At 44.3% G+C, this 23,826-nt stretch overlaps 1 protein-coding gene across 3 annotated transcripts in view; it reads left to right on the forward strand.

Annotated features, from left to right (window-relative positions):
- Nucleotides 1-23,826, forward strand: part of LOC144096695 (mannan-binding lectin serine protease 1-like) — a 105,493-nt gene that overhangs the window by 41,028 nt on the left and 40,639 nt on the right. For all 3 annotated transcript variants that reach the window (XM_077629537.1, XM_077629535.1, XM_077629536.1), the window contains exon 6: nucleotides 1,662-1,814. In XM_077629537.1, the coding sequence (XP_077485663.1) occupies nucleotides 1,662-1,814 (153 nt within the window). The remainder of the gene's footprint in view (nucleotides 1-1,661; nucleotides 1,815-23,826) is intronic.

The following is a 23,826-nucleotide window of genomic DNA, read 5'->3' on the forward strand; positions in this document are numbered from 1 at the left end:
CAAGGACCAGCCTTACATTATAAATAGGGACCGTGCGCTGGAACAATTTATGTAGATGCGGCAGAATACAAACATACGAATGCCTTTGGAATTGTTGCTGTGAACTAGAATGGTGACCACATCGTCTCGGCAACGATCAAAACGAAGTCCTCTGAAACGGCAAAAGAGGTGGCTACAGCCCTCGCCCTGGCGCATACCCAAGAGAGCATCATTCTGAGCGACTCCAAAATAGCTATCAGTAATTTCACAAAAGGGCGAATTACAAACACCTCCCTTAGAATCCTAAACGCCACCAAATTCTATCCAAATTATTCCGAACTGATATGGGTCCCGGCCCATTCGGGGAATCTGGGGAACGAGGCAGCCCACAATAAAGCCCGAGGTTTCGTCGACCAGGCAGTGGATGAGTCTGGCTCACTGAATTTCATGAAGGACTCCATGATCACATATCATTATCTCGCCAATCATTTTAAACTGAAGAGGAGAACCTTCCCCTCTCCGGACAAAAGCCTGAATAAAGAACAAGAGGTTACGCGGCGTCGTGTACAGACGAGATCGATACGCACGTCATCACTCCCCGCGCATATTTTTCCGGATCAATACAACCCGAACTGTAAACACTGTGGCCAACGAGCCAACTACGACCACCTTCTGTGGTATTGTAATATAGAGCCACCTCCGGGTGATCTATTTACCGCTCCTTCTCTCGAGCGGGGGGAGCCCATGCTGGCTAGCTCTGACCCCAGAACGCAAGTTCTGGCGGTGGAGTGGGCTGACAAAATTGTGGAGGGCTATCTACTCTCGGCCACTTAACGCGACCTCTTACCAAGTTTTTTTCGGCGATTAAAATGTTTTACAATCAGTCAATACTCGTACTTACAAATGCACCAACTGCAAAAGAATAAACAAAACCCGAATAGAGTTTGAAAAAAAAATTGAAAAAGAATTAGAAGGAAATTTGAAAATCATTGGAATAGATTTTTAATTCTCTCGCGTTACTCGCCCGTAAGTTCCTTAAGTTGCCCCCTCAATCTGATTTCTTTCCATCGAAACGCATCCTGTAAGCTTTTGCTTGGGATACTTCTCTGAAGTTGTGCAACGGAACAATAATTGGTTATAAGACACGAGGAACCGTGAGTAGATCAGGAGCAGATCGGTATTAAGGCACGTCATACTAGGAGGTCTGTGGGACAGGCCTTGTCTTGCAGTGTACATCGTAAGGATGGTGATCATGATGACACATGCAATTATCCAATAGACGCTGCACATCCATGTAATGGCAAAGAAATTGGTAGGAGAATAAGAATGTATTGCACTGGACCCGGCTACGCCTCCGAAAATGCGAGCAGCAGATTATCCTCATCGCTGAAACAAAATACGACTGTGCACAACAAGAGCCGACACTTCTGTCACTTAACGAGTGGCTAGAAATAAGGCTGTAAGAATAGAGCTATCAATGCAAAGGAACACGACAGGCACATGATTAAGTGAGCAAGAGAGGTAGAGCCACGTGCATTTGGGTTCACCTTATTATAGCCGAAATTTCTCTCAAAAATCAGCATGGGCGGGAGATTGTATTCGCAGAACTGGCGAATTGTTGTCTGTCACGTCTTCGTAGTAGTATAGGGGGCACAGCACGACGATGTATCTGTCTGTCGCAGACGCATACCTTCTGGGCCGCTTCTGTGGGGCCCAGGGCGAGCCCGAAGCGGTGTCCTCCACGGGCCGCGAGATGTTCCTCTTCTTCACCAGCGACTCCTACCTGAGCGGCCGGGGCTTCAAGGCCGAGTTCCGCGTCCACAAGAAGCCACTCGGTGAGCACACCCGCGGGCTCTTCGCCTCGGCTGCCGCTGCGCATGTGCGGGCCTTCTGAATAAAGCGTTCTTGCTGTCGCCGCTTTGGAGCAGCATAGAGTGGAAAACTGCTTAATTAAACGCTCAGCTCAGCCGCGCCGGCTTCAAGCTGCAGCATCGCGGAGGTCTTGTATACGTTCAGCTTGACCACCTGCAAACTAGACGCTTTGCTGCAAATGATGCACTACTTAAGTTAAAGGGTCGCCTGCAGCCTCTCGACTGCTCGGTGGAGCGACAAAAAAAAGGAGGGGGGAGGGGTGGAACGCCAGAAGCGAATGTTCTGAGTACTGGAGGGGATGGGGTGGATGATCGAGGGGACGCCGCGGCGGACGGCTTTGGGTTTCTTTCCCGTTTGGGTTTCTTTCGCGTGTACGGACCTGACACTGCATTACGGGAGCTCTTGCATTTCTCCTGCACCAACTGCCATTGCTCTCTGCGTTAGATTCGGCTAACTCCTGCTCAGCAGCCGAAACGCCATACCCAGTGAGAAACCGCGGTGTGTTTCAATAGAGGGGTTGAAACCCCAGTGCCAGCTAGTTTAGTTCTGCTAGCGACTGAAGGCAGTTGATCAGATAGCCCCATGCATTCCGTCTGCTGCTGTAACGTTTCCACTATTCTGCAGGGGTTATAAATAACGCGGATATGGTGATTTAGCACTTCCAAATTTTACGTACAATTCCGGCACGATACCGCCGCCAAGTACGTCACTTCATCGTTGCGACTTCGTAAAACTAGTCGCAGATTCAATATGAGTCGCAGTTGCTGGCCGGATCATCTCGAATGCTCCAGAAGCACTCGTAAATTGGATTTGGTGCGGTCGGAGTGAGACTGCGTGTAGCTACTGCGTGCTGGAAATGTTGAGAACATTTTTATTACGGCTCTTGTTGTGATAATTTTTAGGGCCACTTATGTTCGGTAGTTGTCGCCTTTTGCGTCAGAGTTAACAGAGCGAGAAATGCCTGTCGCAGGCTTGGGTACGTGCCATAGGCAAAACTAACGGGTAGCTCATACGCACTAGATGTACCCAGGAAAGCTGACTAACAAAATGCAATCACAGCATTCGTTTGCGGAGACAACAAATCAGTTTCATATAGCCTTAGCTCAGACTAACGCTTCAAAGTTATCCAGCAGTTCATTAAGTTGCTTTTTTTTGGCTTGTCAGCAGCATCCGTAAAAATGTAAAAAAGCCAGATATAATGCACGCGCAGTTAGTATATATACTAAAGCCATTGGGCTTTGCTATGAGGTTCGCAGGCTACAGTATTGTAATAATTGGTCACCTATTTACGGGCTTACATCCTGCCATTGCTGGCTAAACTGGCCAATTAGTGGAGATCCCCGCTTCACGAGTTGACTTTTTTCTACGCGTGAAACTATGTGGCATTTCTACAGCATTTGCTTTAAAAACTGGGCATCTACAAAATCACACTAGAAAAAAATTACAAATGCGATTCGAAAACGCTAAGATAGCCGTTTTTTTTTAACCCGAGGTCTGCGGTTCCTCAGACAATTCACTACTCACTTTATATTTTGATTATTTTAGAACAGTTTAGAACTGTTGAAAAGCCACATTAAGATAGCGATATATGCACGGTTTGAATATTGTGGAAGGGAAGTTTCAAGCTCCCATTAATCTTATTCACGGACTTGAAGTGATAAGGCACATGTGCGACAGCAGCATCGCTCAAATAAAAGTAATTCCATTCAGTAGAAGTCGAAGACAATTATCCTTGGTGGTAAGAAAAGGCCGAAGTTCACAGCTTGCTTAAACATTTGTTTACTTCCAAGCACCTCTACGCAGTTCAGGGACGCAGCTTAAGCTTTTGAAAGAAGGTTGCCATCCTTGGCAAGAAATCTAGGCCGCCTCCTCTCTTGACAAATCCAGAGCCGAGGAGTGCAGTTTTATGCTGAATTCCAATGGCAGATCCGCATCAAGTTTTTCTGCTGTGTTGGGAGCAATCGTATTCCAAAGGCAAAATGGGAGTGCGAGTTTTCTGTTCCAATGGCAGATCGGGATCAGACGTCGATCCCGGATCGCTCCGTGGAGCAGCGATATTTGCTCCGCCGAAATTGGCAGATTTGGCCGGAACCCCGCGCGACGTTTTACTTTCCCGCGTCTGCTTCCGGTCATGACCGGCTGCATCCGTTCTGTCGCATACGCGGGGGACCTCGGCGCGGAGGGACGGGGAGACGAGGCGAGCTACGTCACCGGCCGGCCAAACCCCTCCCCCGCTCCCAAATTTAGTATTCACACGGGCAGCGGGGAGCCGCCGCGGGGGATCTAGACGCGCGAAGCGGCCGGGTGGCGTGGGAGGGGTTAAAGAAAGGGCCGGACGGCCGGTTTTGCTGTTCTTTGAAGACAGCGAAGGCTAAAAAAAATAATAAAGATTGAAGAGAGATAAGAGGGAAAAGAAACCGAAAAAGGGAAACAAACAGACAGTTCCCAGCACCGGAGCTGAATACACGTCGAACTTTCTGGCGCTAGAGGATCCAGAGCAGGAAATGGACGTCGCAAAAAGGCGCAAGTACGTGTTGTTGGCGGCTCTACTTGAAACCGAGGATGACGACGATCTTTTCAAGAAAAAGCGGCGGTGCTGGGTGAAGCCATGGATGCAAGAAAAGTCCCTTGGTGTGCAGCACAGTCTGTATAACACGCTCCGTGAAGATGACCCGGACGAATACCAGAAACTGCTTCGTGTGGCGCATGAAGTTTTCTTGTGGATGCTGGAACGCATCAGACACCGGATTATTATTATTTTTTTTTTTTTTTACAACAAAAGCCGCCATCTGGGTTTACCATGCTCAAGGAGCGGGGCTGTGCTGATCTGAGGAGGGAAAATGCCGACAGTCGAGGGGGAAAAATTAGACGAAAAAAAAAGAGATGCGTGAAAGATAGAAGAGAAGAAACTCTGAGAAGATGCAGACAAACACAAAGACGACGTATGCCACAAAACGCATCTTGCTCTAACCAGTTCATAAATATTGGACTTCAAAAATGTTTTTATTAGTGCACGCATTCCTCTTCGTCCAAAGTGCGCAAAATCCACAGCAAGAAGTAATACAGCTCCGTCGACAGCGGAGCGCCACTCACAGCGACCCCAACGCGCGCCCTGCCAAGTGCCGCCTAATCTCCCGGGGACGCGGGGACTGAACGTAGCGGCCGAGCGAACGGTCCCCTCCCCCGTCGGCGGCGGCCGCCGGACCAAAACCGGAAACTGCGTCGCCGCGAGCACTCTCGAAGGCGTGACGTGTACGCAGCCGCCGTCAGTTCGGGAGGGATTCCATCCCCCGTGTGAATACCCCTTAAGCGGTGATCCGGGCAACGTACAAGCAGTATTTTTGACATTTTGTAAATTGAATTCTCCCAAATGTAATTATTTTTCGTTTTATTCGCGTCCGCACAAGTTAAAACAAATAATTTTCCTAACAGGATGTCAATTCCATTGCGGTCAATTCTTTGTGACCGCTTTTTAGACCAAAATCGTTGACTTGTTTGAACCTCCCGCGCTTTCTGACGTCAGACGACGCGTACTCTCTAAGCCTAGCAGCTCTGTAAATAAGGAAGAAATCTGAAAATTTGGCGCGTGTCATCACTAGAATTTTGCGGTGCGGGCATCATCACACAAAGCGAAAGCTTCGTGCGCCTTTTGTTGGCCGTGAACGCGAGAGACAGAGTGGCGGCAAGGACGAGTCGCTGGTGAAGCGAGAGGCCGCGCTTCGAAGGGCGCCGCCATGTTGCCTGAACTTTGAGCTATTCTTGCGCTGAAGTGCCCCCGCGGGAGCGCATGCATTCCATTGGCAAAATGGGAGGGAGTGATCTCCGCCTGAACTACGGGCTCCGTTTGTGATCCGGCGGAGCGCTCTCGATCTGCCATTGGAATTCAACATTAGATTCTGACTTAACAGGCACGAACTGTGTACGTTTCTGAAGTGCTATGGACAGTTACAAGCTGGCATGTGCTCTATTTGCCCAATGAGAGGAAATGTCGCATTCCTTCTCAGAATATAGGACAGGCGGGTAAGATATTCAATGAAAGAATGGGGGTCACAAATTCCAGGCGTGAAGGACAAGCAACGAGTGCAGCTGAAACTTGTTGAGACGTGCTGGCATCGCCTTTGATTTGGTTTGAGTTTGTCCGGAGAGGAATTCCATCCTGGCTTTTATACGTGGAACTGCATTAGCACATGCCAGCGTTCGATCTCGTCAGTGCGGAATACGTTTGCCTCGTCTGACGCTAGTTATTTCTTTTTCTGACGGGTGTTCTTTTAGCGAAAATTTAAGCCCTTCAATTGACCGCTTCGTCTTCTGGCTGCACGCGAAATGCGCATCACCCGAGTCTCCCTTTCGCAACGAGGTGGAGATCACCTTCGAGTTACGCTGCGGTCACCTACAGACACTGAATTCTTTATTCACGGAAACTCCTGCGACTAAATTCCATAAAAACGGAAGCCCGTGACAGGCAACAGCTAACCATGGCGCTGTTTGCGCCATCATTATTGGCGTGCTTGGCAGGTCCAACGAGGCAAAGAGTGGGGGCTCATCCATCGAGTGATATGACAACACTCGGAGATCCCAACTCATTGCAAAACACGTTGTGGAGGTGCTCGTGCCGTGTGGAGGAAACAGCACCGTTGGGCACACAGCCAAAATTCACAGGCGTTTCCTTCACGGCCGCAACGGTACGCATTTGTATTACTACCACTGCGAACGTGCAAGCTTCCTTTCTCGCTTCGAGGCAGATGTGTCGTTTGCACTCGGCGGCCTGCAAATAAAGGGAAGTTCATTGCCTACACATTCTCTCATGGAAGGTAAACCTTTATACAGGAGAAATACTTTACCATACGCAATGCGTCGAAGGTAATTGCTTGTACGCTTTACATCGGTATAAGCGAGCTTCGCGCACGGTGAATATCTTTCAATATAGGTCAGTCATTTTCTGGAAGCAGTTTTCCATGATCTTTAAAATGATGCTACGATGAGTAGAGTCGTGCTTACCAAAGACACGTAAATGCTCACCCACATTCTCATTTAGTAAAATTTTCTCACCACCCCTACCCTCATTTTACCCTTTTTCTAGCCCACATTCATCCTCACATTCAAGTTTAGCAATTTTAACGTTGATGTTACTTTTGTGTTGTACTGACATGTGTCAACACGGGAGTGAGGCAAAACACAACATTGATCAAGAAATCAAAAATTTCCTTTTAGCGCTTCAAATTATAAATAAACAAATAGTATTTGTTGCGCTCGTCGTATCACGATCAGGAAATATGAAACGGCCAGCTGAAGCTAAAAACAAAAAAAAATGCGATTTTAGAAACCTCTGATTTGGCTGAAGCGCCGCAGCAAAATAAGGCTGGTGAAAAGGCAAAGTAAGACATCCCACAAAACTTAAAAAAGCATTATTGACCAGTTTTGCAATAAACTCACACGAAGTTGGCTCTGCAAGAAACAACACGATCTCTGTGAGGTGGTTGATATGAAAAACACTCTCTCTACAGGACACAACCTTCCACTTCGTTCAGTCTCACTTTATAATATGACATTATATTGCATTGTAATGGGTTTTATGGCGCATAAGCAACTCAGGCTATCATGCGCCAAACACATGGTATAATTTATTTCGAAAATGTTCAAGAAATTAATATGACATGTATGACATCATACAGCCAACAGTTACAGTAGATACGGGGGCCCCAGCGTAACAGACTGAAATGGAAGCCTCTTGAACATGCTCCAAAGGTAGACGAATCAACTAAACTAAGCAGCAATAAACAGAACTCCATACTGCAAGAGTCAGCAAGAAGAAAAGAACTACGTATTCAGTACACATCAAAACCAATACAGCAAATACCGAAAACAACACATTCAAATTATTCTTCTTAAGGATAGCACACAAAAAGTAATGAACAGTAATCACATATCGAAACGTGAATACCGAACAGCAACAAAAAAAACATTAAAAGAGGAATGCAGTAAACACCGAACGCGACATATTGAAAGAAACTGCCTAAAACTGACGCCGGGAAAGTTAGGATATGTCCTATATAAAAACAATCTAAGTGCATGTCATTAATTAAAAACTTTCATCAATGGTTACCAAATTTCACATATTCAAGCCGTAGCGAGAAGCGTTTGAGGTCGCGCCTAAATGTGTGTAAGGATGATGTCAATTAATGCAGAAGGGTAAGTCGCTCGATTTTCTAGCACAAAATACAGACGTCGCTTCTCTATAGTCACTGGCACTTACAAAGTAAGAAGTTCATCTTAGAAGCAATCCTAATGGAGTTGCGATTTATTAATGAAGTTGTGGCGATTAAATAGCAAGGTATCTGTTTAGTATGTGCTCTCTAAAACAATATTGTCAGGTTACACTAGAACAAGTTTGTGACTGCGAGAATGGAATTGACACGGAGTATTTGCCTGATGTTAAACGGAAGAGGACTGCAAGTAATATTTCAGGACGCGTTGTTTTTTATGAGTTTAAGCGACGATATATGACTGATATTACTGCGAACTATTTCTACCATTACCCGCAACAAACTTGGAAGCTTTACATCCAGCCTATGCGTCCAGCTTGGCTAAGCAATCCTAAATTTCTTGTCTTCTTCGCAACTTCTGTTTTAGATGATGATGATGATGCTAAACTTCTGTTTTAGAGCTACAACTCTCGCTTTTGCGCTTAGTTCATGTCGAATGATGTGCGATAATGATCTATTCGCAGTACGTGAACACTACCCTTTGGCCCTGATTTCTTGCTAAACAAAACAAAGCTTGCTCCATCATCACTACGTGTTGTACAAGCAGCCGTTGTTGTCAGTCAGAAGGAATGCGCCGTTCAGATCCCCAAAGAGATTTGAGCAGCTAGTGCCTTTTGAATGCCATGAATTTCTTCTCGTGTAGAGAGCGTCTATACAAACAAACACTTGGCAGCACTGGTGCTCCTTACTGAACTTCAGAGCTCTCCCCAAATCTCCTTCCTGCCCATCGGCTATAAATCTTGTTTGTTCGGGCCACCCTAGAGTGAGAAAAAATATGTCGACCACTCAAGACCGTGGGAAGCACCATGATGTTCAGTTTTGCCTCACGAGTTGCCCACTAATAAAACGAATTTCTCGAGAGAGCGCGAGAAGTAAAGCTTCTTAATTGTTTCGAAAGTTAAGATGAATACCTAAATTAAATAAATAATTTCCTACTTTATTCAGGACGCTGTTCGATTTGCGCGGCAGAGTTCCCGAAACGGTAGCGCACAGAAATCCCTCCTTTTTTTTACCTATTCTCGTGCACGAATGTTCAATTAGCGATTTTTGTTTGCTGCTTCTAATCAATCAAATCTTCAATTTCCGTTGGATAAGGATGAGGCAGTCGCAAAAAGCTACCGTAAGTAGCAGCTGGTGAGGCGGCTTCCTTTACATCGGTGACAACAGCTGCCATCACACAAAACAAAATATCAGTAAATGTGAAGGAAAAACGACAAACGGCACTTATTAAGCAAGAATACAGGCGTCAGAATAATTACATAGGTAACTGCTCTGTTCAGTGCACAACCATACGCAAATATTATCATTTAACAAAAAAGTACACAACAGTGATCAGTAATAACAGGCATACAATTAAAAGGAATCGCACAAAAGAAAACAGTGCAAGAATATGATCTCACGGAAACTTCCGGCGTATTTCGCATAAGGAAATTGCTCAGAGCAGGAATGATTTAGAAGCGCGAATATGGCGGTAACGCAAAACATTATATTACAAATATAACATCTTAGAACATTCTTTAGAAAGGCGGAAAACATTTATTCAAAAGTTATTCAACTTGATGGACAGAATTGTAAGATCGTATTTTATTGATTACACAGCATAATTATTTTTTGGTGTAGGAGTGTACCACATAATTGTGAATCGGATGGTGTACGTAATAGGGTTAATTTTAGTTTCGGTGATTCCAAACAAAATCAATTATTGTTCTTAATTTCAGTAGGACTGGAGTAATCGATATTGGTACAAATTGCTTACTTTAGTTGTTTTTGTATTCATTCAATGGTCCCTGTGTGTGTGAAGCAAAAGGAGGGATTAACAACTATCCTCACCAGTTTCTTTTTTAAGTCTCATTAATTTGTCAGTATTTGTTTTTGTTGTACCAAACTAAACAGCAATTGGTCAGGTTTAGAAGAAATGCGGCGTTATCGAGTAGGATTGTTAGGCGTTGTGGTAATATATAGCGTGTTTTATTTAAAGCATCACTAACTTTGCATCGCTTCTTATGGATTTCGTTAACGCGGCTTTCTGATCTTAGCATGTTCGAAAATTTAACCCTAAGTACTTTAAATTTATCGTGTAGATTTATATTTGCTGTGGCAAATGATATTTGTAGTGGATATGCTGTTTTCGTTTTGAGCTGGTACAGCACAAATTTTGTCTTAGCACTGTTTATGTAAAGAGAAATTTTATTACTTTACTCAAAGAAACCAGGTAAGAACTGTCGATTTATTCTTTCGATGCCTGCTGTTGTCTTTCCTGCTGGCAAGAAAGCTCTGTCATGGGCCCGTAACTTTCGTTCACTGCAGTTCACTGCTTTTAATAATTATTGATCTCTTCTCTATGGCGTCACATGCGGCGTGCCGCAAGGAAGCGTCCTGAGCTCATTACATTAACGACCTGTCAATAATCTCATCATGTATAGGCATAATTTCTGAGGACTGCATTATTTACCGATTAATCAAAGTACTGATGACTAGCTTTCATTTCAGTGACCCTAACCCCATTAACAACTGATGTAAAACGTAGGTAACGGCTCTGAGCATTTTGAAATCTATCATTTTCTTTTACCCGAAAATCATCTTATTGGCACTTTCTCTACCGCATCAATAACAATGCATTGCCTCGAGCTACCAAGCATAAGTACTTAGGCGTCCACCTCAGACCACATCCTCCTTGGGCTGAACATATAACTACCATTTTAGCAAATGCTTCCAGATCATTAGGATTCCTTCGCTGCAGCCGGCAAAGCACTACCTCTTATGTGCGTAAATGAGCGTACATAACATTTGTCAGGCCGCAGCTAGAGTACGCTTCATCTGTCTGGTCACCGAATTAGAAATACTTAATTGACAAGTTGGAAGCTATCCAGGAAATGGCTTGTCAGTTTATTTCGCAAAATTGCAATTGCCATTTCAGTGTAACGCAGCTAAAGCTCGATATTTCACTCCATGTTTTTAAAATTCGTCGAGACATTGTTCTTTTATGTCTCTCATAAATACGGCCACGCCACTCATTACCACTAGCCTAACTACAACGTCTCTTCTACTTATCATATACATTACGTAATGACTACAGTTATGCTCGCATTTATGGCAGTACACATACATTTAACTTCCCGTCACTCCGTCTCGCCGTCTGTCTCTGCAACAATCTTTCGGACTGCATCGCCCGGCAGCGCAATCGCACCTTTCGCGAACGTCCACTCAAGCAGATCGTTGATAACGCTTAGCGTGCCATTTCTGCACTCATGATTCATATAACTTTCTTTTCAGCTGCTTGAGACTACTTCCTCATTAGTCCTATTTATGCGCACGTGTTCTCATGTATGCCTAAATTTTTTTGGTTCTGTATGATACTTTCTGCATTTCCCCTATTTTTGTCTCATGACGCATAGTTGTCTTGTACATCATATAATTTGTGAATAACGATATCTTCTTATCGGAGGTCACATGTTTATGGCCTCTTTTGCTGCATTTTTCATATGGTTTTGATTTGTAGCTTTAATTTTTGCAAACTTTTCTATTTGATACCCCTTGCATAATGCCTCGCTTGAGGCCTGGAACGTATCTGTAAATAAGTTAATAAACCAGAATAACGTGCGATGGAAACATAAGAATGCTCAAATAGTGCAAGCCATTTGCATATATTGTAGATAATAAGGGCCCTAATATACTTCCTCGAGGCATTCCTGCTGTAATATTCCTATGCTCGAATTAGATATTACCTAGTGATTAGTGATTAGTAATGAAAAAAGTATGATTTCGTGGTTCAAAGAATCAAACATCTTAGACAAATCCACATAAGTTCCTAACGTTAGCATGCTGTCTATGAAGTTTTTCAGAATTTTCTTTTTTTAGCAATGCAGTTTCGCTTGAACAGCCATGTTTGAAATTATTTGGTAAATTAAATAAACACTGCGATAGCCTAGAATGCGGAAAATATTTAAGTAACGTTGTAAAAAAAGCTATAAAATTCCTATTGGCCTATACTTTTCAAGAATTTTATTGTCGCCGTCTCTAAGTACCAAGGTAACTTACGCGGCTTGCATTCGCTTCTGCAATAATGCAGTGTCACGAATAAAGTTATATTGCACATGTCAGAGGCCGCCCTGAAACGTCACGAATCTCGAAGTGACCAGTCTCGTAAGCGTTAAGTTCACTGGCAATGCACATATGCCGGGTAATTTCAGTCAAATATCAAGTAGTTATTAATTGATTTGAATAGTTTTAAAAATTTCGCATTTACCTCAGCCCTGCCATTTTCGTATGACACGCTGGGTTAAATCTCCGAAAGCAACGTGTAAAATATGAAGAACGCCACAGCTAGGGGTTCCGGATTAATATATGTTAGCGGAGGATCATTAATGTGCACTGACAACGCAGAAAACATGTCCTTTTGTAATACCACTCCATTGGGCTCCGCAGCCAAATGCCAAAATAAGCGCTGCGGCTCCGCCATCACTTAGCAGTAGAGTTGAATACGTCTACAAGCTCACTGTTTGCGAGAAAAAAAAATTTAAAGAACGCTCAGTGCGTTCATGCATTGATAAGAACGTATAGATGTAGCAGCAGTGCCGAAACAGACCATATCACTTTGGTTCGTGACTGAGAAGGCACAAAGAAACCACTGCAATTATAGGACTTAAGCTCCTCAGTGTGCCTCTTTTGTTCATCGTTGTACTGCTTCTGATATGACAACGGGAAGGAAAAAAATGGTGACCACTGCTACTGGCAGCAGAAAACGCCCCAAGAAATTAAAACGCACCGATTACAACATTGGGGGGTGCTGCTAAGAAATTAAAACGCACCAATTACAACATTGGGGGTGCTTTTCGCTTCTGGTACATGCTGCGCGAGAACAACCCGTCACATCTGCTAGAATTAAGTACATATAATCTCTCCTGGGCTACAAAATGTTGTTCATCTGTTCAACATTGTATGAATACAATAGGTCACCGCAGAAAGCAATTGCGTTCGCATAGCATTGTGTTTGGCAACATACAACTAAATTTAATTGCAACAGCCTTCGCACCAAAGTTCCAAATCCTTCATTTTCTATAATCTGCACGAACGTATGCACTTTCCTCCACAAGCTTCAACAGGTTTTTAATCTTGTAGCTAACCGATGAAAACAGTACTTCAGGAGTTTTTTTTTGCCAACTAACCACATTTTAAAGCTTTCCTAAGGACTACAAGGGCTCCCGACACAGAGGCGTTCTTATTACCACTAACCAACCTAGCCACTAGGCACTAGCAACCACTAGCTTTGTGCAGTTAGCCACAACAAAGCGGAGCTCAAGAAATTTAGTGTTGTCTGCCGTTCCGCACCTCAGAAAACCACCACAGTCCAACCTTTTCTGGTAACATTGGCGATCGTTTAAATAAACTCATTGTTAAACAGCATAACGTGCACATTTTTGTATTTGGTGATTTCTCTTAACCGACTACTGACTGGCAGAAGCCGCCTGAAGCCAACATAGAAATAATGTTCTTGATGTGTGTCTGAATTGGTAAGTGTCGCACGTGACTCTTCAAATTTCCTTGACCTGATAATAACTTATCACCCTGAAATTTCACCTCTTGCTTTTCTCGGTGGAATTAGTGGTCACTAAATTCCGAAAACTAAAATCATCTTCGCTCCGGAATAGCTCCAAACACAGCATAACACGGTTCGCCTTTAGGAAATTATGATAGGAATTACGGCCGATTGCAGGCGTTTTCAAAACATTCAAATAGGGTTCCATAACGGACTAGCTTTGAAATTTAAAATTATAGAACTAACAAGCCAGCTTATTTTCGCCATTACATTTCATGCCACTCTTTTAAGCCGTGGTTATCCAAATCTTTAGAAATGCTTGAAGACATAAAGCGGCGACTCTTCCGCGCGACAGCGCTGAGCCTGAAAGCATGCGCAGGGAACAAAATACTACGTCGCCGAGGATACGTGCTTGCAGTTCATTCGTAACGCCAAGCACGAATTTTGGAAAGTCACCTGCTGAAGATGCTCACCAACTCGAGAATATTCTGGCAAGTAATAATTCATCATCAGACGCCCATGATCATCCTTGCTAGCGCAGTAAGTGAGGAGGCCAGCGACAGTGAACACGCAAATATATTAGCACCGCATTCGCATCCGTCTTCATAAACGAAACTAACGTGCTACTGTCTGTTACAATTGTCTGTCCGATGTCTCCTATGCTTTCAGTCACATTTTCTAGTAGTCTTAAATCATTGCAGTCTTAAAACCATTATAATCATGATCTGCAAGCTCATATCGAACAAACTCCTAGCCCTTCAAAAATAGTCGGTATATTTCCGGAACATAATTAGCATTACTGTTTACGCAGTCATTTTCCACCAGTCGTATAACCAGCCATTATAAAGTGACGAAGATTGTGGCAGTCTTCAGATTATTATTTATTATTATTAGTAATGACAAATGCTGCGGTCTCAACGAGACCAATCAGGTAACATAATATTTTTTATTTATTTACTATATACTGCAACCTCAGTCTTAGGCATTTCGGAGGAATGGGCGGTGCGGCATTGCGCTTAACTCATGAGCGCAATAAACAGCATAAAAAGCGTTACAAGAATTCAATTTAAGAAGTAATTTAATTGGCCGAAAACTGGAACCACATGGGCAAATGCCGGCCCTACAAAGGACAAGGATGGGACCATCCTTTAGCAATATTGGGCCGATTACCTGTGCTGCTTGGGTAACAGGTAACATAAGGTCACATAACATAACATCTTAACTACGGGCCTACCTCTTTTGACTAGCTTACCATTTAAAACAACGAAACATGTCATTTTTCTCACATAATAAATTTTAATGCCTCTGATCATTTTTTTCCCAATTTTTCTCGAGATGGATTCCGTAAGAGCCTATCCTGCGAAACACCACTGCCCAGTTTCGCCCATGAATTATATGACAATCTTGATTCTAACGTTGGAACTTACGTGGTCTTCCTGGACTTCAGGACAACTTTGGCAAATTACCTACCAAATCCTTGGTGCTGAAACTCTCTCTCTTAATGCGACGTCACAAGAATTTCTCGTGGGTAAGCGACTTTCTGACTAACGTTTCCCACTGCTTTTACGTTAATAACGAAGCCGGTAGGTCGCTTCTGTAACATCAGGCGTGCAGCGAGGGTCAGTCCTTGGCCCTTTCTATTTTCGGTGCATATCAATGGCCTACACGCGCGATTCTCCAGCACAATCCACGTGTTCACCCTTAACATGCATTCTCTCACGCACGGTTGCCCCTCCGATCAACAAGCCCTTAAAATAACTTCATTTTGGAAGGGCGTCAGGCGGGGAGGCATGATCTCGCCAATGCTAATCACCGTCTGTTTACAGGCGCTTTTGCGAGGCCTGGGTTGGCAGCAGTTTGGGATAAGAGTTAATGGAGAATACCTTAATAATCTGCGATTCGCCGATGACATTGCCTTGCTAAGTCACCCGGGAGATGATCTGCAAAGCATGATCAAAGACTTAGACAAGCAGAACAGAACGGTGTATCTAAAAATTAACACGCAGAAAACCAAAGTAACGTTCAACGGTCTCGCGAGGCAACAGCAGTTCACAATTGGTAACGAGGTGCTGAACGAGGTAAGGGAATACGTCAACTAATGGTAGGAGTGACCGCTAAACTGGATCACAATAGGGAAATGACTAAACGGATAAGAATGGGGTGGAGCGCATGTGGCAGGTTCTCTCAGGTCATGAATGGCAGTTTACCAGTATCCCTCAAGAGGAAAGTGTACAACAGCTGTATCTTACCGGTGCTCACCTACGGGCCAGAAGCCTGGAGGCTAACAAAAAGGGTTCAGCTTAAGTTAAGGACAACGCACCGAGTCATGAAAAGAAAAATGATAGGTGTAACGTTAAGAGACCGGAAGCGGGCAAGTGAGTGAGGGTACAAACGCGGGTTAATGACATCCTAATCGAAATCAGGAGCAAGAAATGGGCTTGGGCAGGGCATGTAATGCGGAGGCAAGATGATCGCTGGTCCTTAAGGGTAACGGAGTGGATCTCCAGAAAATGCTAGCGTAGCTGTGGGCGGCAGTCAGGTGGGCGGATGAGATTAATAAGCTTACGGGGATACGGTGGTCGGAGCTGGCAAAGGACAGAGTTAATTGGAAAGACATGGGGAGGCATTCCCTGCAGTGGGCGCAGTCAGCCTGATGATGATGATGATGATGATGATGATATACCACGCTTCTCACTTCATGGGTCGCGCTGTACCGATGCCGCCTCAGGCCCCAGAGAACTTAATTTTCCTTGTTCTGCACATAAATGATGTGCGTGCTCCACCTCGCCTTGAATAAATATTGACCCCAAGTTTCTTGTGTTCTTTTACTGTCCTCACTTAATCTGCACAGGTGCTGTACGTATACTTAAGTGTCTCGTTCTTCCCTGTTATAGCTATATGAGCTGTGTTATTTAATTGTTTATTCATTAAGTAGCAATTTATTTATTTTTTTATTTATTTATTTATTTATTTATTTATTTATTTATTACCTCAATGATCTCGGATATGCGGCATTACATGAGGGATGGGCATGACAGACTACAAGATCATGGCCTTATTGGGTTAAAGCTAATTTGCAAATGACTGCATCATTTTACAATTTTTGGAATTAGTGTAAAGGTCCAACTGATCGCTTAAAGATTCAATCCTGTGTGACTCAATTGCCTGCAAATAGGCTTAGTGTGATGTTGATATATTTTGGCAACTCATTAGTGAATATGAAAAATAAAAGAGGGCCCCATATACTGCCCTGTGTTACTCCTGCTAAACCGGCTTGGAAGTTGATTTACTTTTTTTTACGACATGCTTCTCACGCGAGTGGACGTCGGATGTAAACCAGCGAGTAATATTTGCATTTCTAGATATTTAATTGATTTATAGTGAGAATTTAGGATGGTTTATTTTATGAAACGCTTTGGCGAAGTGCACAAAAGTAAGTCAGTCTGTCTTCGCCTATTTGTTGTTTGTGAAAGATCTTGAACGGTTTCAACAACTTGCGTTATTGTAGACAACCACTTACAAAATCATATCGTGCTGGTGACAATAAATTGTAAACTTCAATATAATTTCAAAGATCTTTAGAAACTACTTGATCAAGCATATAGACTCTGTATGCTATGTGCATATAATCTCTATATGCTTGATCATGTAGTCAAACCTAAAACTGCTGGCGTACACTTCATCATTCCGATATAAGCCAAAATATGGGCATTATGTCTGGGTCTTTAACCAGATATATCTAACAAATGTCTTGCAATCAGTATAGAATCGAGCCACTAGATTCATTCAATTTTTCATTCATTAATTTCTCCATCCATTCATGCAAGTTATTCCTACATTTTCAGGATATCATTGCAAAAATTAAAGTCCGGCATTACAAACATGGCTTCTCGGCGTCAAATCGCCAGCATGTGCTTATTTCCTAAGTTATTTTACAGCTGACTTCGTCAGCCGCCCTACATCAGCCCTCTGGAATGCATTTGACTCCAGCTGCTGATGTCCTTTTAAAGTTCCCCGCTCAGGGGCACACCATACAACGTTTGTTGTACCAACCCTCCCCCGCGAAGCCTTCGACTGTAACTGCCTTCCGCATGACGTCACTGCAATTACCGACCCATCAATGTCCTTTACTCTATAACACCCATACTTGACCGTTAAGGTAGGGGTACATATATTTGTTCCACTTGTGTGCTTAATTTCTTTTACTTATATTGTCCGCCCCAATATTGGGGGCCTTTAAGATATTGAGGTGAAGTGAAAGAGAAAAACGAACAGTGAAAGCGAGAAAGGCCTATGTAGAGCGACCTGTCATATAATTGCGCTGCTAAGATCCTCCATACGCTAGGTTTGAGTGGTGTGGGCGGTTTGCAAGGAACGACGAGAATTACGACTAGTCGGTACTCTATACGTACAGCACTGGCGCTGCTCAGCGTGGGGAGGAGAAATTTTCTGCGGGGAATTTCTTGATATCCCCATATTGAGCTCGGCCTGTGATCGACACCATGCTATTAGGACAAAATGGCAGAATGACCAGGTGCCCTCCAGAATACCTGTCTCCGATGGATCCTTAGTCGTGAACACGACATTTATTAATATCTTTTGTGGGCTGGCCGGGCAATCATCACGGAAAATGCCAGCGCAAAGGAAACGGGGACAGGACCGAAGAAACACGGACATATAACATCGGCGCTTGTCCTGTGTAGGTTTATGTTTCTTCGATCTCGTCCGCGTTTCCTTTGCGCTGCCATTTTCCGTGAGGACATGTATTATTTTCGCACTGCTGTACGCAGATTGCATACCACGTTCTGAACTATCTAAAGTCGTGTTGTTACGCTCCATAGATTTCTGCTGCTGTGCAGCGTTTCTTACTGACATTGGGTAGTGTTGTTTTGCGAGTCCGCACCCTTGCGGGAATTTCTCAGCGCTGCAACGTATGCTATCAATAGGAAGAAAGGCTCAACCGTAGTTAATGAGCCCGCAAAGATTTGAAAGGACGACGAGCTCACGAGGCTGCCGATACTGAAGTGAGGATATGGCTCATGTGCTAGGCTAACTAAATGTTCTCGCGAAAGGTCGTTTTGTTTGTAAGCTGCGCTCACATTTTTCACGGCCTTATGGTTTGCGTAGCGAAATCCAAGCAAGCATTATATTGGGTTAAAAACCACAAAGAACATTGTACCAGGCTCACAGAACATGCGCCCGTTTTTCGTTCGTTTGGGACCGCCGTAACAATATAAAAGCGTCCTTCGATTCAGAATTACTGCTGTGCCTAAACCGCTTTTTGAAATGTGAAGGTTTTCGCATTTCTGTCATGTTGTGGTTTTTACGTAAATGCGTACTCTCCCGCCAAATCCTTCGTTTTATTTTCTAACGAGGCTTTACAAAAAGTTCGTGTTATTCGGAGGCAATATTCGCTAGGGCATGCCTGCTACTCCAAATGCGTGTTCGCCGCACAAAAACAGTTCGATATTGCCACGCGCGCAGTACCTTCGCGTGACTCTATGCAGGGAGACCTAGCGAGAAAGAAAATTCCGACAATTATTTGCACGCGAACGTGCTGGCTAAGCTCTCTGGTTTCGATCACAGCCATAGCAACAAAAAAACAATTGAATCTTCGTTGTTGCTGAAAGCGCGTCCTCATGCGACAATGCCAATGTATGTGATGATTGAAACGCGAATAAAGCGGCGGTCATTGCGGCACACAAGTTGCAAAAGTTTTCCACCTGAGCGCATTTTACTTTAATGTGCCTTCCTAATGCCGCAAGGAATGAAGTCGCGTTAAGGGAATGCCAAACGGTGCTCATACTTTTCGTCTTCGATTCCTAGCGCACTAGGCACTGTTGTGGCTGTCGTTGAGTTAGGATTTATGGCACATAAGAATTTTAACCTATCTTGCGCCAAATACAAGCTCTAGGAAGTACCTCACGCTAGTATTTGCAGCCCTCTTGGCGCAATTTCAATAATATGCGATCACGACACATTACAATGTCTCACAATCCGCCTTTTTCACAAGGCCGCTCTAAAACCCCTTGATAATATGAAAGTTCCGCCAACCATTGAACTTTGCCGCCGCCGCGCGACCTCCTCGCCTTCTCCTCGCCCCTTGCCCGCCCCTTCCCTGAGGGTCGGCTCTCCGCCCGATTTCCTGAGCGACGATTGGTCTCCCTGCCGTTGCCCTTGGAAACGCGCGGGAACGGCGTATTGCTTGTGTTTTAATTTTTCTTCCGCTCCATTTTTCTCCTACGCTCGGCGAGCGAATGTTACAGCGCCTAAAGCCCCTTGATGTTTTGAAAGTAGCGACACTCTCCTCCTTCGCGGCGCATTCCTCCTCGTTTCTCCTCGCCCGCCAGCCGCCCGCGCTGCACACGGCACTCTTTTTCACCCAAGCGCCCGCCGGCCAGCCGCGCCTTTGAACGCTGGCGTGAAAGTGAAAGTAGTGAAAGTAATTCTCATAAACGGTTACCCAAGCGATTAGAATGCTGAGAAAAAATTCTGTGGATTTTTTTTCTTTTTTTAAGGCACTTAATTTCTAAATATTTCCCAGAAGAAAACATTCTTCTGCGGGTGTCATTTACGAAAACCGTCTCTGAAAGGAGATGTGATGTTTTGCGGCGTGTAATCAACTAAGTAGTGCCATCGGCCCGTTGTTTTTTCTTCCGCTTTACTTTAATTTCTTTCTCAATCAAATCATTACAAGACTGATTCAGCTCAATGTAAACTACTATAAACATTACAAACAAAACGTCCCCATGCGTCCACCTTGGAATCGTAGACTGCTCCCTCCTTTCGTTGTACCTAATTAAGGTGATTATACAATACCCGAACGTAGTTCACTGGCTACTTCAGCTCATATCTCGTGATTCCAGATTAAGGAACACTCCTTCCGTAAATTTACTAGAAGAATATTTCTGCATGGATTACACCTCGTCTAGTAAACTTGGGAAAAGCGGGAAAGTGAGAGAGGTGCCTTACCTCGCACACAACGCTGCTTCTTGTCGGCACGAAGTTTTTTCTCCCGATATAATGAAGCCATTGCTTCGTCTTCAAGCGATCCCGCTTTCCTTGAGGTACCATGAAAACTGCATAGCCATCCTCAGGCCGGTTTGAACAGTTATATGCGCAACACTGTGGCATTTGGCGAGCGCGCCGCAAAGAAAAACAACGTGCGCAAGGTCTCCTTTGCTTGAGTGGGTGAAAAATGGCGCGCGAAGAACGAAAAGCTTCACAAAGAATGCAAAAAGCGCGCGTGTAACCATGGCGACCCCGGGGACAGCCAGAGTGACCAATTAGCGCGAAGCGGAACGCGCCGCGCGTCTGCGCGCGGCGTCGCGCAGAGGGTGCCCGCGCGGAGATCTGAATCCGAGTAGGTGGCGAGGAGGTGAGGAGAGGAGGTGATGCGGCGGCGGCAAAGTACAAAGCGTGGCGGTACTTTCTCTTTATCGAGGGACTTTAACAGCGCCGTGCTGTTATCGCAACGTGCAAGCGCTATGGCGTGCTGTTGCGCGTACAACAGCAGCAAGCGGCCTGATGATGGTTATGCGGTATAAATGATACCATATATATTCTCGTTGGGAGATTTTCACGTTGTTGAGGTCGGTGCTTTGTGGTGTCTCCCCTCGTGTCCGTGTTCGTCTTTGCGCTGTGAATGTAAGCATGGAGTATCAACTCGCCCGGCAACTCATTTTAAGGATTAACCACGACGTCATAACGAATGGTTGACGCCGTTGGTTCGAAGGCATCCTTCGAGGGTTGTTTGCTGCTTCGTTTTTAGGTTATTTTGCATGCGAGGCCAGAACGGAACGAAACTCCAAAGCATCCGCGCCTTGCATCTTCTCTCCAAATAGCGACAGGGCTCAAAACGTGCTAGTTCTTACACCTGCAGCGTCGTCTTCTTTAACAACAAATCCGCAATTTTTAACAGACAGTCTTTTAGCCTAAGATTCCATTGTCCAACAACTTTCGCTTGCATGAAACTGCTGCATAGATGTGCAAAGTAACGTTGATTTGAGCTATGACATACACCACTGTTGTATTTCCTTTAGCATGCTTTTCTCAACTATCATCAATACTGCATAGCAAATTTCAACACTAGCGTAGATGCTGAATATCATGTGATACTGCCGTCTGTTACGTGTATCTTGCCAACCAACGTTCTTGTGCGTGCGCCAAACTAAATCATCCTTCGGACCATGTTCTCATTTTCTTTAATGATACACTTTCTGTGATGCCTAATCAAAATACCAGCTTTATATCCCCTTCTACATACTGCAACGAAATTTTGGTGTCAAGTATAATAGTGCATTATCGAGAGGCGTTCATCCTGCCTAGAGATATAGAATGCATTCTCTGAAAGGTACACCGAGTATATTCTTAAGCTTCCTTGGCACCAGTGCCTAATAATGTTCGATGAATGGTTCGATGAATGAATGTTCGATGAATGAGCTTCAAGCAGTCTAGAGGAAGGTGGTAGCGCCCACACCGTGTTGGCTCCCTATATAAGGCGCTGGTCTGCTGAGTGCAATTTGGAGTCGTGACCGCGGCAGTCGTATTTCCATTGAGGCAAAATGTAAAAATGTAAAAACGCCTTTCAGCTGCGTGCAGTTAAAGCACGTTAAAAAACTCAGTTGGTGTATAATAACACACCAAGCACGCGGGAGTCCGTAAATAGCGATACTCGCATTCAGGGTTACCTTTTCATAGCAACCAAATGAAGTAGATGACCCTTCTCAGATTACCGTGACCAGCCAGGGAAAAAAAATGTGGTTTTGCATAGCCAAAGAACGGCGTTCCTTGATTCGCGATACCCGCAGTCATGTTATTACCAAACATAGGAACGACTACGCAGAATACACTGCGCTATACCAATGTGCAGTTCTTTGCACCATGGGTCTGTCGAACTGTCAAGGAACTCAAAAAAAAAATTAAGGTCGCCCTTTATGATGACTAACTGCTTTCTAAAAAACACGCTGCTTTAATTGAAAAATGGAGTCTTTCCGAGCAACAGCGGTAAAAAAATGAAATATAGGTTCGCCACCATCGGCCGTTTTGCGAGCAAACTGCGGTGCATCTTATTTTTCTCGCGGATCCCACAGGTCACGCATCACCACCATTCCTTTCTAGACTGTGATCACGGTGTACTTTTCGGTGTCAACGACACGAGTTTTAATCCAGCGGCGGAAAATTTTTCATGTTGAATACTCTCAGCAGTAAACGCGCCTTTCACTGACATGGAAACTTCAGCATAGCAAGGAAGAGCTCATAAAAAGATTTCTAATTGCAGAACAAATTTGATGGATTTGTCTTCAGCGTCCATTTCACGTTTTAAACCAGAAACGTTGCTGCCAATGGCATCCCGCTGCGATTTCTCTTCGGTATATTCATGAGCCTCGTTAAGAGCCTTCAGTCGATGTTTTTCGAGCTTGTCAGCCTTCGTAACGTGACCGCCCCTTATTTTCATTGCTATCCTAGCATCTACCCTAGACTGTTACTGCACATTATTTGTGTATTTTCCACCGGCACTGTGGCGTCATAATTAATGAATTTTTCTCCCACCACAACAGATTTGGTCATGGCGTTACAGTCTACAAGGCACGCTGGTGCGTCCTGAGGTATATAGAAATATCACGGACGTGTAGTTTTATGTCCCATTCACGATTTTCTGTTAGGCTCAATATAACTCTGAGACGTCTAGAAACAGCACTCTAAGCCAAAGCCCTCTCAGTATCATGGCCTGAGTGCTGCTATTCCTTGCAACCTACAAGGCTAAATGTTTATTTCTCGCCGCACTATGATCTTTTTACGTAGTGCAGAAAGATGTTTATGTGCAGTGGCAGGAGCTTTACGTTTCAGCCAATTTCTTTCTTGATAGAGCTGCATGTTTGGTGAAATTAGCATATTTCACTTTAATAAAATGTGGCCTGCCCGTCTAAACTCAAATCAAAGCGGTTAGTAGTTCGCTCACGTTTCCAACGGCCCTGCCACTGCCGACTGGAGTAGAAGTTACTTGCCTGGGCGAACACAGCATGCTTTGATGAAAAGATCTATATGAACCCATGTCACTCTAAGTTATGGTGAGGCCCAAAGGTCTGTTTTGCAGGATTTGTTATTTTTAGTTATTGTTCGAGGCTGTGAGCGCCGAGTGCTAGCATGTGCTGTTATATACAAGAATGTTCAGAA

The sequence above is a fragment of the Amblyomma americanum genome, chromosome 7 (genome assembly GCF_052857255.1).
Source record: "Amblyomma americanum isolate KBUSLIRL-KWMA chromosome 7, ASM5285725v1, whole genome shotgun sequence".
NCBI lineage: Eukaryota > Metazoa > Arthropoda > Arachnida > Ixodida > Ixodidae > Amblyomma > Amblyomma americanum.